At 39.8% G+C, this 12,541-nt stretch overlaps 1 protein-coding gene across 11 annotated transcripts in view; it reads right to left on the reverse strand.

The window, feature by feature from the left end:
• Nucleotides 1–458: 458 nt before the first annotated feature.
• C6 (complement C6) overlaps nucleotides 459–12,541 on the reverse strand; it is a 73,236-nt gene continuing 61,153 nt past the window's right edge. For 10 of the 11 annotated variants that reach the window (XM_085001461.1, XM_085001453.1, XM_085001463.1 and 7 more), the window contains 3 exons: nucleotides 9,666–9,756; nucleotides 6,620–6,861; nucleotides 490–983 (listed from right to left, as the gene is read on the reverse strand). In XM_085001461.1, coding sequence (XP_084857587.1) covers nucleotides 799–983; nucleotides 6,620–6,861; nucleotides 9,666–9,756 — 518 coding nt within the window. In that variant the 3' untranslated portion in view covers nucleotides 490–798. 11 annotated transcript variants of the gene reach the window in all.

The raw sequence follows: 12,541 nt of genomic DNA on the forward strand, positions 1-12,541 counted from the left end.
ACATACGACTTAGCTTAAAAATTATTCCCTTAAAATTCTTTGGTGACTTTCTATCCATCAAACAGTGTAGCTTAAAAGGTTTATGATGCACTTTAGATGAAGCAAAGTTTCCTAAGGAGGAGAAAACTCCAGAAGTTGATTAACTACTTTAAGGAAAGCAATTTCCACTTGAATCCAGTCATCCTTACTTGATGCTTATTAACTATGGCATATTTCCTTGTGGTAAGATGAGGTTTAAGGAAGGGACTCACCTCTCCCTATGTTGTTTTCTCCATAGCAATTATTACCATCAAACATTCTATATAGCTTTTATGCTTATTTTATATTTTGTATGTCTTCCTCCACATGAATGGGAGCTTCCTGAGGGCAAAGGATTTCGTGTGTTTTACTCAGCACTTTAAACAGTACTGGGGTACATAGTAGACATTCACAATTTTTTGTCGAATTAATGCATGAAGTTTCAGTTTCAAGAATGTATTTGATAAGCAGTTCGAGACTTCTATGTTTATTGATTCATTGAAGAAAATTAAGGTTTTTGTACTTCATAAGGTCATTAGAAGTGCCATCATTTTAGTGCCACATGAACAGAATAATTTACTAGACTGATGTGAAAGTTATTACCTAGGGGTGTGGACTAGAATTGGATAGAGGAGAAGACACAAGAGGCAGGGAGAATAATTACATGAAACTAACACAAAAGAATTTATGTTAGTAACTCCTGGATGTGGCAGTCTGCTGTTTATACAAGAGCATCTCTGTAGGGATTATTTTTGGACAGTAAATCTGTTTATCAAGATTTCAGTTAGACCTACATCTCCCAGGATAAAGTATTTCCATTTTCCTGAGGGCACATCTTATGGCTCCTACTTCACAGATGTTCATGGTTCTTGTGGTCGTTGATGATCCCATTTTGACGCAGTAGTGTTGGTATCCACCCTTCAAACACTGGAAGGGCAGTAGGCAGATGCACTTGGAGGTGGTGGCTGCAATGAAAGAGATAGCACGACTCACCACAGTTCTTTAGGGTTTGATTGTACCTAACTTGTCCCCAGAACAGTGAGCTCTTTGGTGGCAATGAATGAGAATGCTGGAACAAAGGCAATGACCCCAAGGACCCAACTGTGGTTGAATGGAGTGATCTGGATGTAAGAGAGGAGAATGCACTGCTCTCCCAGTAAGATGCAGGAGCTGGGCTGCCCTGACAGCCCCCTCACTCACTGTCCACATCCAAACAGTTGCTACATTCTCTCAATCCATTGCCACAATATCTTCAGTCTGTCCTTCCTTGACACCACCTGAGAACACTTAAATAAGTTTTCATTTATTTAGCATGCACTAAGAAACCACATAATACGACAAGAGCTTTACATATTTTATTTCCCTTAATCCTCACAACAAACGTATGAACACTGATATTCTACTGATGTGGAAACTCGGCTCAGAGATGTCAAGTGGTTTTCCCATGGTCTCAAAATTAGTAAGTGGTAGAGGCATGTTTTACATCATAAGTGACTCGCAGGCTTGGGCTCTTATAACTCAGTGCCACATTTGTTTGTTTATTTCCAGAATATTCCCGAGTTATGACTGGCAGTCTGGATATTTAATAAGCAGTTAATTTGAGTGGTTCTTTTATGAGTCCTGGTTTCAAAACCACTCAATCATTTCATAGTTCCTTTAAATCTTGTGTTCATTAAAGAGTTTTAAAATGATTATTTAGGGGTAAAGTAACCAAAGTTAAGTATATTAAATCAATTTTGAGTAAAGGGACATAGGCTTACTTATATAAATGCATGTTTTAGTCCAAGGTCCTCCATAGTTAGATCTCAACATCCCCTCTCAACATTATCGTCTCTACTTTTTCCATCCAGAGAGTGACTCCCTCTCTATTTCCCAATCAAGATTCCAAGGGTCCTCCAGTTTTTGTCCTTTGCCCATGTCATCCCCTTCTTTTGCAGGATGATGTGTTCTTTCCCCTGCATGTCTAGTGTATACAAGTCTTGCTTCCTTCATGAAGCATTTCATACCCACGTACCCCCACACCAATGCTTTTTTTTTTTAACCAAACTTTAATGGTGCAAATTTGTCAGTACTACATCTGACATTTTTATTGTTTCTTGTTAGCTTTTCATGTCTTTCCCTCAAGACAGTTATAAGTGCTTTGCTGGAGAGCAGTAACTATGACTCATCCATCTGTTTGTCCCATTCAACTCTTAACAAGGTGCTCAATGAATTCTGCTCCCTCAGTTGGTTTCAATTCTGATTTGGGGTGCAGGTATCAGTATTCAAAAAGAGATGTATTTGATGGATCTGGGATATTGATGTTGCCAAAATAGACAAGTCAGCTTGAGAATCAAGCTCTGGCTTCTTTTTCACAGATACCAGCTCTTTCTCATGTGTCTTAACTGATGGGAGCAAATAGGGAAAGGAAATGGGGAGAGACTCATAAGCACATAAGCTTCCTGTCCTTGGTAGGAAGCATTTCACAAAAAAAGCATGAGTTTCCCTTTGACATCTTTTGTCAACCAGCCAGAGAAGATTCTAGTTGGGAAAGTCTTCATTATTGGAAACTATAGGGTTTGGTGAAGGACAGGTAACGTAACTTCTCTGTTCCACCTCTAGAGAAGATGTCAGGTTTCCAGGCTTGTGGAAAGGCCATTGTCACCACATTATCAGTATGGCTATGGTGTAGATGCTCTTAGCAAGAGCAATGTTCATACTATCGGCACAACAAGGCCCTTCCCATCACTTCCACTAATGCATCCCCCCCACACTCCCCTACACTTGGTTCTCAGGCTTCCACCCTTATGAAACCCTTCCAGGCCAGAAGACTTTTCTCTCTCCTACAACCATGAGCAATTTGAGGGTACAAAGTTCCTTTATCATCGCACCCCTCACCTCACTTTGTACATTGACCTCAGCATACTGGATACTAAATGGGGCTTATCGAATAAATCCCCTCCTCTCGGTCGATGGTGGATATTTTTGAAGTTGACACAACATTTAATAGTCATAAACATAAACTCTTTTAGAAGCATATTGCATTCTAACTTGAAAAGTGAACTTCTTGTTACTTGGGAATTCCATTTTAAACTTTTTCTCATTTCATTTTAGATGGGGGAGGGGGGGAAGCAGCAAAGTACACAACGTAATCAAGAACACAATTTAATCAAGGTGACATTCAATTCAACTCAAAATTAATAATATCCCAATGTGCCCTGAGTGGATTGGGTATAAAACACATTTTTAGTTTTCTCTCTTTATAAATGCTGTGGTTTATACATCAATGCTATTCTGTAGTGCTACACAAACAGAAATCTCTGTGACAATGATTTTTGCTTAAGCTGCTGGCACAGGCAGATCATATCTTTAGGGGGAAAATGCTCTCAGTTTTTTGATTGTGTGTAGGATCAAAGGATATTTTAAACGACTTAAATATCTTATTAAGAAATGTTCATGTTTTAGTTTGAATACTCCAAGATATTCTGCTGACTTGAGCAATGTTGCTTAGGTATTTAAACTTTTTATGTTCCTTTTCTCAGACAAATTTAGATTCATGGAGACTGTAGGATTTAGATTCATGTACAGCATAGGGCTAACAGTAAAAGTAGATTTTGATGAAATCATAAGCCATGGATTATTTGTTATTCAGATTTGAAAGGAATAATTTGTGGGAAAGGTAAAAGAAAAGAAAAGGGCAATCCTTTGCAATAGAAGAGTGCCCTAAAGGCACTTTCTCCATGATAAATAAGGAAGAATAGAAGCTAACACTGGACACATCCCCAAATACCTGAGCTGCCTAGTGTGGTCTAGACAGGAGCCATTTATCCTCCCTGCTGTCCAAACCCCTATTATTCTCTGTATATATTTTTGACAGCAATGTTCTTAACATTATAATTTTTAGAGAAAAAGTCATATTGTCAATATGCAGTTTAAATAAATGCATAGTTTTATAGTACTTTTATCTCTTTTGTATCACAAATTATTCTCTCTGAGAGAGATGTCAGTTGGTCAATGGAGTTGGTCTTGCAGTGAAAAAATGAATAGTAAAATTTACCTACATGATGACTTAATAATAATCAGAGTTGGGCAATGCATGTATCTGGCCGGGTTTGCTGTCTCATGTGAAATTGTCTTATTGGGATATGGCTTGAAGGTCAGGAGCCCCAGACATTGACCTGCTGAATCGCCACCATCAGATAGCCTGCTGATTGTGCCACCATGATGACCCTCTGTAAGGGATTCAATCCCACCAACTGTCAAGGCAGCTGGGTCTTTCTTCTTTCCTTCCCTCCCTCCTTCTTTCTTTCTTTCTTTCTTTCTTTCTTTCTTTCTTTCTTTCTTTCTTTCTTTCTTTCTTTCTTTCTTTCTTTCTTTCTTTCTTTCTTTCCTTCCTTCCTTCCTTCCTTCCTTCCTTCCTTCCTTCCTTCCTTCCTTCCTCTTTCTATCTTGAAATATAGTTGATTTAGAATGTTGTGCTTATTTTCTGTACAGCTAATATATATATGACCCAGTTATTTATACACACACACACACACACACACACACACACGCACACATGCACACACACACACACACATGTTCTTAGGGAGCTGGATTTTGATAATCAGCTTTAAGTGGATCAGAAAGAACCTGGGTTTAAGTTACAACTCGAAGAATATTAAGCTGAAAAGTGAGAAGCCAAGGGTAATAATAAAGTTTTTGTCTTTGTTTCTGCAAAAGTAAGGTGGTTTCAACAAAAGTTAGATGTTAACAATGTAATAAGTTTCCATTGCTTACTTTATGTCTCAATTTAAGTTGATTTTTTTTGATGTGTCACAAGGGAAATCTAGCTGCCTATTTGAGTTCTGTTAAAGCCTAATCTTCAACCCCTATTTATGTATTATATGAAGCTTAGTTGAACTATTTCAGGTTCCAATTTCATCTTAGAGTGAATGCACTGCTGTGAAATTTCTGCTTTTAAGCAATTCACAAATGAAGTGCCAATAGGCAATACATTTACAGAAAATGGAAATGTAATGCCACCTCTTAAGCATCAAATAGGCAGAGATATAAAGGGGTAATAGCTTGGTGAGGGTGTGGAAGGTAGTCTGTATCACACGTTGTAAATATGAATATGATGTGATAAAATGTTTCTGGAAAGCAAGTTGATACATTGTACCAACAAAGACTTTATATTTTACAATAAAATTTACCTAGAAATTTCATCTTCTAAGGTACAGTCTAAGGAAATAATATACGATTATAGATTTATCTGTGATAGATTTTTCTACTACAACACTGTTTTTAACAGCAAAATCTTGGGAAAAAAATCTAAATGCCTAACTGAAGATTGATTTAAAAAAATCACAGAATGTCCATATAGGCTTTTGCAGATATTGAAAATTACATGAAAGAAAAATATATGATGACATGGAAATAGTTTCATGGTATATTAAATGTAAAAGAACAATTTATAAAATAAAATGTAGCTCATGATCTTATTTTTTTTTCTTTTTAGGGCTGCACCCACGGCATATGGAGGTTCCCAGGCTAGGGGTCTAATCGTAACTACAGCTACTGGCCTGCACCACAGCCACAGAAACACCGGATCCTTAACCCACTGAGCAAGGCCGGGGATGGATCCTGCAATCTCATGGTTCCTAGTCGGATTCGTTAACCACTGCGCCATGACGGGAACTCCCTGTTTTTTTTTTTTTTTTTTTTTTTTAATGTGTAACATAATCCATGCCACTCCTGGGGTGTGAGAGGCCCCAGGGAAAATTTTTTATGGGATGGGTTTTTATACAAGAGATTAAAGTCACTCTGAATTAGTGTCAGCACCATATTAGTAGTCTGATCTCAAGCAATTTTAAGAAATACTACCCTGCTAGCTGGTGGCTCACTAGACTGCTCTCTGGGAATGAGGGGCTAACTCTGAGCCAAGGATGACTCCAGAGGTGAAGTCCCAGAGCTCCTTGGAGCATCTGGTTGACCCCCTGCAGGGTGGGGGAGAGAAGTAGTAGAATGTGGGAGAATGAATGTTCCACGAGGGAGAAGCCATGCCTGGTCCCATGAGGGATCCTGTCTGGGCTCAAGGCATCTTGCCTGTATTAACACTGCCAGCCTTGGCTGATCCCAGCCCCTGCAAGAGGACTTCATAATATTTGAGGCAATTGTTTCTGATACATGTTTTGTTTATCCATGATAAAACCCAGTCCTATATTTAGAGAAATATAAGATAGATGGATAGATACAGATATGTAGATATATAAAATATACATATATTCCTTTTCAGATTCTTTTCCATTTTAGGTTATCACAAGATACTGAATATAGTTCCCTGTGCCACACAATAGGTCCTTGTTATTTAAATATTTTATATATAGTAGTGTGTAGCTGTTAATTCCAAACTCTTAATTTATCTCTTTTCTCCTAAAGTAGTTATTTCTAGTTGCAGGTGGGTTCTATTTTTGCCTTATATTTAAATCATTTCATAAATTTTTTTTTACAATGAAAAGGAATTATTTTGAGGAAGGAAAGATTATTTTTGAGAAAGCGGGTATAAATGCAAGTGGGATAAACTAGCTGAGGTAAAGGTTAAGTGGGAACATTTCTAGTATGGGTTACCCCTGGAACTTACCTGAACATTTTTCCCAGCTGTAGCAGGTATCATAGCCACAGGATTCATTCTTTGTGCTACTGGATGAAAGTTTTATCCTTTCAAGACCCCATTCCAACTGTGGACCATCTTGGCACGAACCAATATGTAGAAATTGGAGTTGCTGATTATTTAAACATTTCTCGGCCAAAAACTTACAAGCGGATGAAGTAAAGTAATGATTGGAGTCTGTATCAAGCACACAGAGATCTTCTGAATGATGGCTGTCCAAGAGAAAAAAGCAAGAATTTATATATGAAGTCCAGAAAAGAAGAGATGGCATGTAATCACTCATTTGTTAATTTGCCATCCAGTTATCTCCTCCCTGTTTCCCCTCTGCCCCTGTATCCAAATTCTCTGCTTTCAGTCTTTCACTTCATTTTGCATGCTCTGGGATTCATCTTCCTAAAATTTCACTTTAAGCTTGGGACTACTCCTTATTATCCTCAAATTAAAGTCTGAATTCTTAAATTCTGATAATCAAAATCTTCCATATTTTGAATCCAATCAACTATCCTTTCTAGAATCACTTTCCCATCCTCCTTAATTCCTCTTTATTGTCTAAACTGACAAGATTATTCTTCCTTTGCTATGACCTGCTCAATGAGTGGTACACCATCTCTCCTCTCTGCCTATCTGTGGCTACATCAATTTCCAGTTACATTTTGAAGCTAATTCTGATCAACCTAGCATATGGCAGTCTGTATCTCCTCTGAATTCTTTCTAACACTCATTAGTTGCAATATACTTAAATAGCTTTGCAAGTGTGTTTGTTTTGTGATTCTGAGCATGAGATTTTAAGTCACTCTCTGGGTAATTTGTTAAGTCCAAGTAAATGGATGGGTTCTGCTAACAAGAGGCTAGTCATAGTCCTTCTAGTGCTGAGAGGACAAGAACTCCTTGATTACTCCAAATTTGAGTTTCCTGTCTGATGTCAACTTTTGAGTTATCCGTCAGTGCACCAGCCTGTAAAACTGTTTCCAGGAACTGAAGCCCACAGCCGAGAACAAAAGGCCACTTTCTAAGTTCAGAGAATTCAAGCTGTGGGGCCAGCCACTCTCACAAACACCTTCAGTGCTCTATAAAGAACTCAGGGCTATAGAAAAGGGATAGAGAGGTAGGACTGAGCTGAAATTCAAGCAGTTTCAGAAGACAGTCTGTATTCTCATGGTTTGGTATTGAAAAGATAAGAAAAGAAGTTTCTTCCAAGTTAAATGGACAACGTGAATGTGGTAAGCATTCCTTAGAAGACCATCTGCTGGGTGACGGGGCTTCAGCTGCAAGAAGTTCATACCAGGTGGCCCACTTGTGCCGAATACTGAGGAGGGTAGAGAGAGTCACCTTTGGGATGAATTATGTGGATGGAATTTTATGGGAAAAGACCCTGTCGTGGTCTCATGTAATAAACAAACAAATAAATGGATCCCTATAAGTGTTCTTTCACCTGTAGGTCAGAGGAATATGAGAGCTAATCAGTGTGAAGAGTAAAGTATCACAACCGGGCACAACTTTCATTCATTCCCTTCCTCAGTAATTTAACTCAAATTTTATTCAAAGACGCTTTTGCATCCAGCCAAAGGATTGCATTTCCTAGACTCCCTTGCAGACCCTGTGGCCATGTGAATAAGATAAGAGTAATGAGATGGAGCAGGGATGAATGCCAAGACTGCCCCCCCACCCCACCCCCTGCTTAAAAAGAGAGAATGTAGAGTTCCCACTGTGGCACACTGGGTTAAGGATCTGGTGTTGCCATGGTGTAGGTTTCAGCTGAAACTCAGATTTGATTCCTGGCTTGGGAACTTCCATATGCCTCAAATGTGGCAGAGAGAGAGAGAGGGAAAAAGTGTCCATTATTTTTGTCTTCCTTCCTTTCTATTCCAGCAGAGAAATCTTGGACCATGAAAGAACTTTAAGAATGTCAGAAAAGACAACTTTACCTCACTAAAAATAAGTAATCAGCTATACTTCAATGAAAAATAAAGTATGAATATTAGATTAAAAAAAAAAAAAAGAATGGCAGTACAGAGAGAAGGAAAGAGCCCCAGTCCTACCAGAAATGAAACATCATACCATGCCTAGACTGCCTCCCCCTGCATTTATTTTGTGAGATAGAGACACAAAATTTTACCTTAAGGTGCTGCTATTTTTGGATTAAATTCCCCTGAAATAGCCCTTTAATAAGCAGCCTCGACACTCCTGGGTTTATTCATATGAAAAGAGGCAGTTATAGCAGCAGAGTCATAGAAATCACATGAGGATATGTCATTTTTCTTTTCTTTTCTTTTTTTTTTTTTTTTTTGTCTTTTTGCCTTTTCTTGAGCCGCTCCCCGAGGCATATGGAGGTGCCCAGGCTAGGGGTCCAATCAGAGCTGTTGCTGCCAGCCTACACCAGAGCCACAGCAACGCGGGATCCGGCCTACACCTATACCACAGCTCATGGCAATGCTGGATCCTTAACCCACTGAGCATGGCCAGGGATCAAACCTGCAACCTCAGGGTTCTTAGTCAGATTTGTTAACCACTTAGCCACGACAGGAACTCCCATTTTTCTTCATGCTTTCTGCCCCTTGTGTGGAAGAATAAACTGACAAACAGATGTGTGTGTGTGTGTGTGTGTGTGTGTGTGTGTGTGTGTGTGTGTGTGTCTGTGGAAGTCCATCATCACACCACTTTCTCTAGTCCAATCTTTTGGATCATAATCTTGCCCTATACTTAGGGGGAAGGAGAAGGTTTTGAAATCATTGAACCTGAGGTTTTAAACTGGACAAGAATGGGTCTTTATCAGCAGAATGAGACCTTTTTAGTAGCCGAAGTCATGCAAACTTAAGGAACAAAGGCAGAGAGATAATTAAGAGTGTTTGCCACCCAGTGGGGAAGGAGGAATTCAGCAGAACACGGGGGGTATCAGTTATGTGAAGAATTAATACGTTTTATGTTTATGCTTCAAGAAGCTCAGCTCCTCCATTAAGCTGGTTATAATAGACTAGTTATTCCAGTTTCTCAACACAGTCCTTAGAGTATTTCTTACCTGCAGTCTTCTTCTGGAGACAGGCAAACACATTCAGATCCCAACTGTTTTTGTCCTGGTTGACAATGGCCCTTTAAGCGTGTCAGAAAATCTGAAACAAAAGGAATCAGAGAAAAGAACAACGTGCAGCATGGATTTCAAGGGATAAGTCTGAATTTAGGAGAAAAGGCAGCAGTGAAAGGTTCTCATTTATCTCCTGGAGTGAGAGCATTCATTTTGGCTTTTCCAAGTATATCATCATGATATAGTCCATCTGAAAAGCCCTCCCTAACTCTCGTGAGGAGCTGTCATTTTCCAACCTAAAACTGTTGTTAAGTTCAAAGAACTAAAGAAAATGGAATTAGTGAGATTTGTGTTCATTTGTTTTTCAAATACTTATTGAATGACTATGATTTTCCAGCAAGGCGATAGATTCTGGGGAGAGTAGATTGAGCAAAATTTGACTCAGATCCTGTGCTCACATAGCTTCTAGTCTTGTGGGGCAGACAGACATTAACCAAACACACATACTAGTACAAATAGAACTGCTGCTGCTCTTAAAGAGAAAGCATATAATCGAGAAAATTGATGTAGCTAGGAAGGTTACAAGCAGTAAAATGGGGAAAGGAAATGTGTTTGAAGCAAAAGAAACATCAGTTATGAAAGTGCTCAAAAGAGAGATAACATATGACTTTCTTGGAACTGAAAGAAAGCCAGGGTGGTTGAAGTACAGGGAAACAAGGACATGGAATACGATACGCCAGAGGGGTGGCTGCATGGCAGACTGTGCAGAGTCACACAGGGCTTTTGAAGGATCTTTGTCTTATTTCATAAGCAGTGGAAAGTCTTTGATAGGTTTTATGCAGGGGAGTGGTGTGACAAAATCAGATCTGGATTTGGAAAAGAAATGAATTCTGACTTCTGTGTGGAGAATGGATTTAGAGAGTCATGGTAGCCAAGGGAGTAGATAATTTATGAGGTTATTACAGTAGTTGGGGTGAAAGAAGATAGTGATTTGGACATAAGTATCTGCCGGCAGTGGAAACAGAGAAAAGTGGGATAAACATGAGACATTTTGAGCAGGTAAAGTGGAGGATATTGCATATTGTGGATACATCATGAGCCCTTTCAAGCATAATTCTTAAGTTTCTGGTTTTTATAAGAGAATAGATATTGGTCCCTTAACTGAAATAGAAAATATTAGAAGACATTAGTTAGTTGCAGGGAAGCAAGTGTGATGACTCAAGGGTCCCTCTCTGCATATGTTGAGTTTACGGTCTCTTGAAGACATCTAGGCAAAATAGATATATGGGGATATGGATATTCAGGGCTAAAGCTCAGTGGAAGAGTCTGTGGTAAAGATTTAAATTTGTATGCAGGTGAGATTCCCCAGCAGGAGAAGGTAGCATGAGGCGGGGGACAGATTTGAGCCTTGAGGAACTCCAACGCTTAAAGTCCACGCAAAGGCAGGCGGCTGCCAAAAATAGAAGGCAACAGCCAGAGAGGTAGAAGCAAAGCAAGACAACGGTGTGTCTCAGAAGCCAGGGAAAGAACACATGTGTGAAATAAGGTCAATACTGTTGAATGTTGCTCAGAGGTCAACGCAGATGAGGACCAAAATGTTGTCCATTATGTTTAGCAATACTGACGTCTGTGACAACAACCGTGAGCATGGATTGGGAGGATAATGGCTTGAAAGACATATTTTCTTACAAGAAGAATCAATGGAGAAATGGAACTCCTACATGTAGCTATTTATCCCTGTGTAATATTCTAGGTACCAGAATTGTATGGGAAAAAAAAAAAAAAATGAAAACCGTAGCAGTCCCCCTTTTGCCTGAATCTAAAGGATAGTGGGGGGGGGGGGGGAAATGACATTAATCAAATAATCAGAATGATGGGTTTATAATTAAAGGCTGAGATAGATATTTTGAAGAATCACAGTTCCAGGAGACCAGTTCACCAAAAAACCCCAACTGAGAAACCTAAGGAAAGATCTGTAAGAAAATGATGCTTGAGCTAAGATAAACAATTGAATACTGCACAGGTGAGGAAGGGAGATTAATGTAGAAGAACATGTAGGTGGAGTTCCTGTCGTGGCGCAGTGGTTAACGAATCCGACTAGGAACCATGAGGTTGTGGGTTCGGTCCCTGCCCTTGCTCAGTGGGTTAACGATCCGGCGTTGCCGTGAGCTGTGGTGTAGGTTCCAGACGCGGCTCGGATCCTGAGTTGCTGTGGCTCTGGCGTAGGCCGGTGGCTACAGCTCCGATTCAACCCCTAGCCTGGGAACCTCCATATGCCGCGGTAGTGGCCCAAGAAATAGCAACAACAACAACAAAAAAAGACAAAAGACAAAAGACAAAAAAAAAAAAAAAAAAAAAAGAAGAACATGTAGGCATGTTATACAGAAGGGGAAATCTTGGTTATCTCTGCTCATGTTGAGGCTCATCCAGAGAAGCTTTAGACTGGTTGAATTCCACCTGGAGCTGACAGCCTGATCCTACTGGATGAAGCAAACTTCCTGGATTGGATCTGACTAAGCAGGCACCCGTGGAACGACAGTGGCCCCTGTAAGCAAGTAATTGTCAAAGGAAGGCAGTAGGAAGATATATTAGGCAGGAGGTTTGGTAGGGTAGGAGGTTTATGTTAGAAGCAAAAATAAAGATTTTAAAAATTAGGGGAGGTCCTGTCATGGCTCAGCGGAAAAGAATCTGACTAGCATCTGTGAGGACGAAGGTTGGATCCCCTGGTCTTACTCAGTGGGTTAAAGATCTGGCATTGCCTCAAGCTGTGGTGTAGGTGGCAGATGCAGCTCGGATCTGGGGTTGCTACAGCTATGGCGCAGGCCAGCAGCTACAGCTCTGATTCAACCCCTAGCCCAGGAATCTCCATGTGC

Source organism: Sus scrofa, chromosome 16, assembly GCF_054392235.1.
Source record: "Sus scrofa isolate SSC_HxYL_T2T_F1_AM1 chromosome 16, Sscrofa_HxYL_maternal_Yorkshire_Landrace_v2.0, whole genome shotgun sequence".
Taxonomy (NCBI): Eukaryota; Metazoa; Chordata; class Mammalia; order Artiodactyla; family Suidae; genus Sus; species Sus scrofa.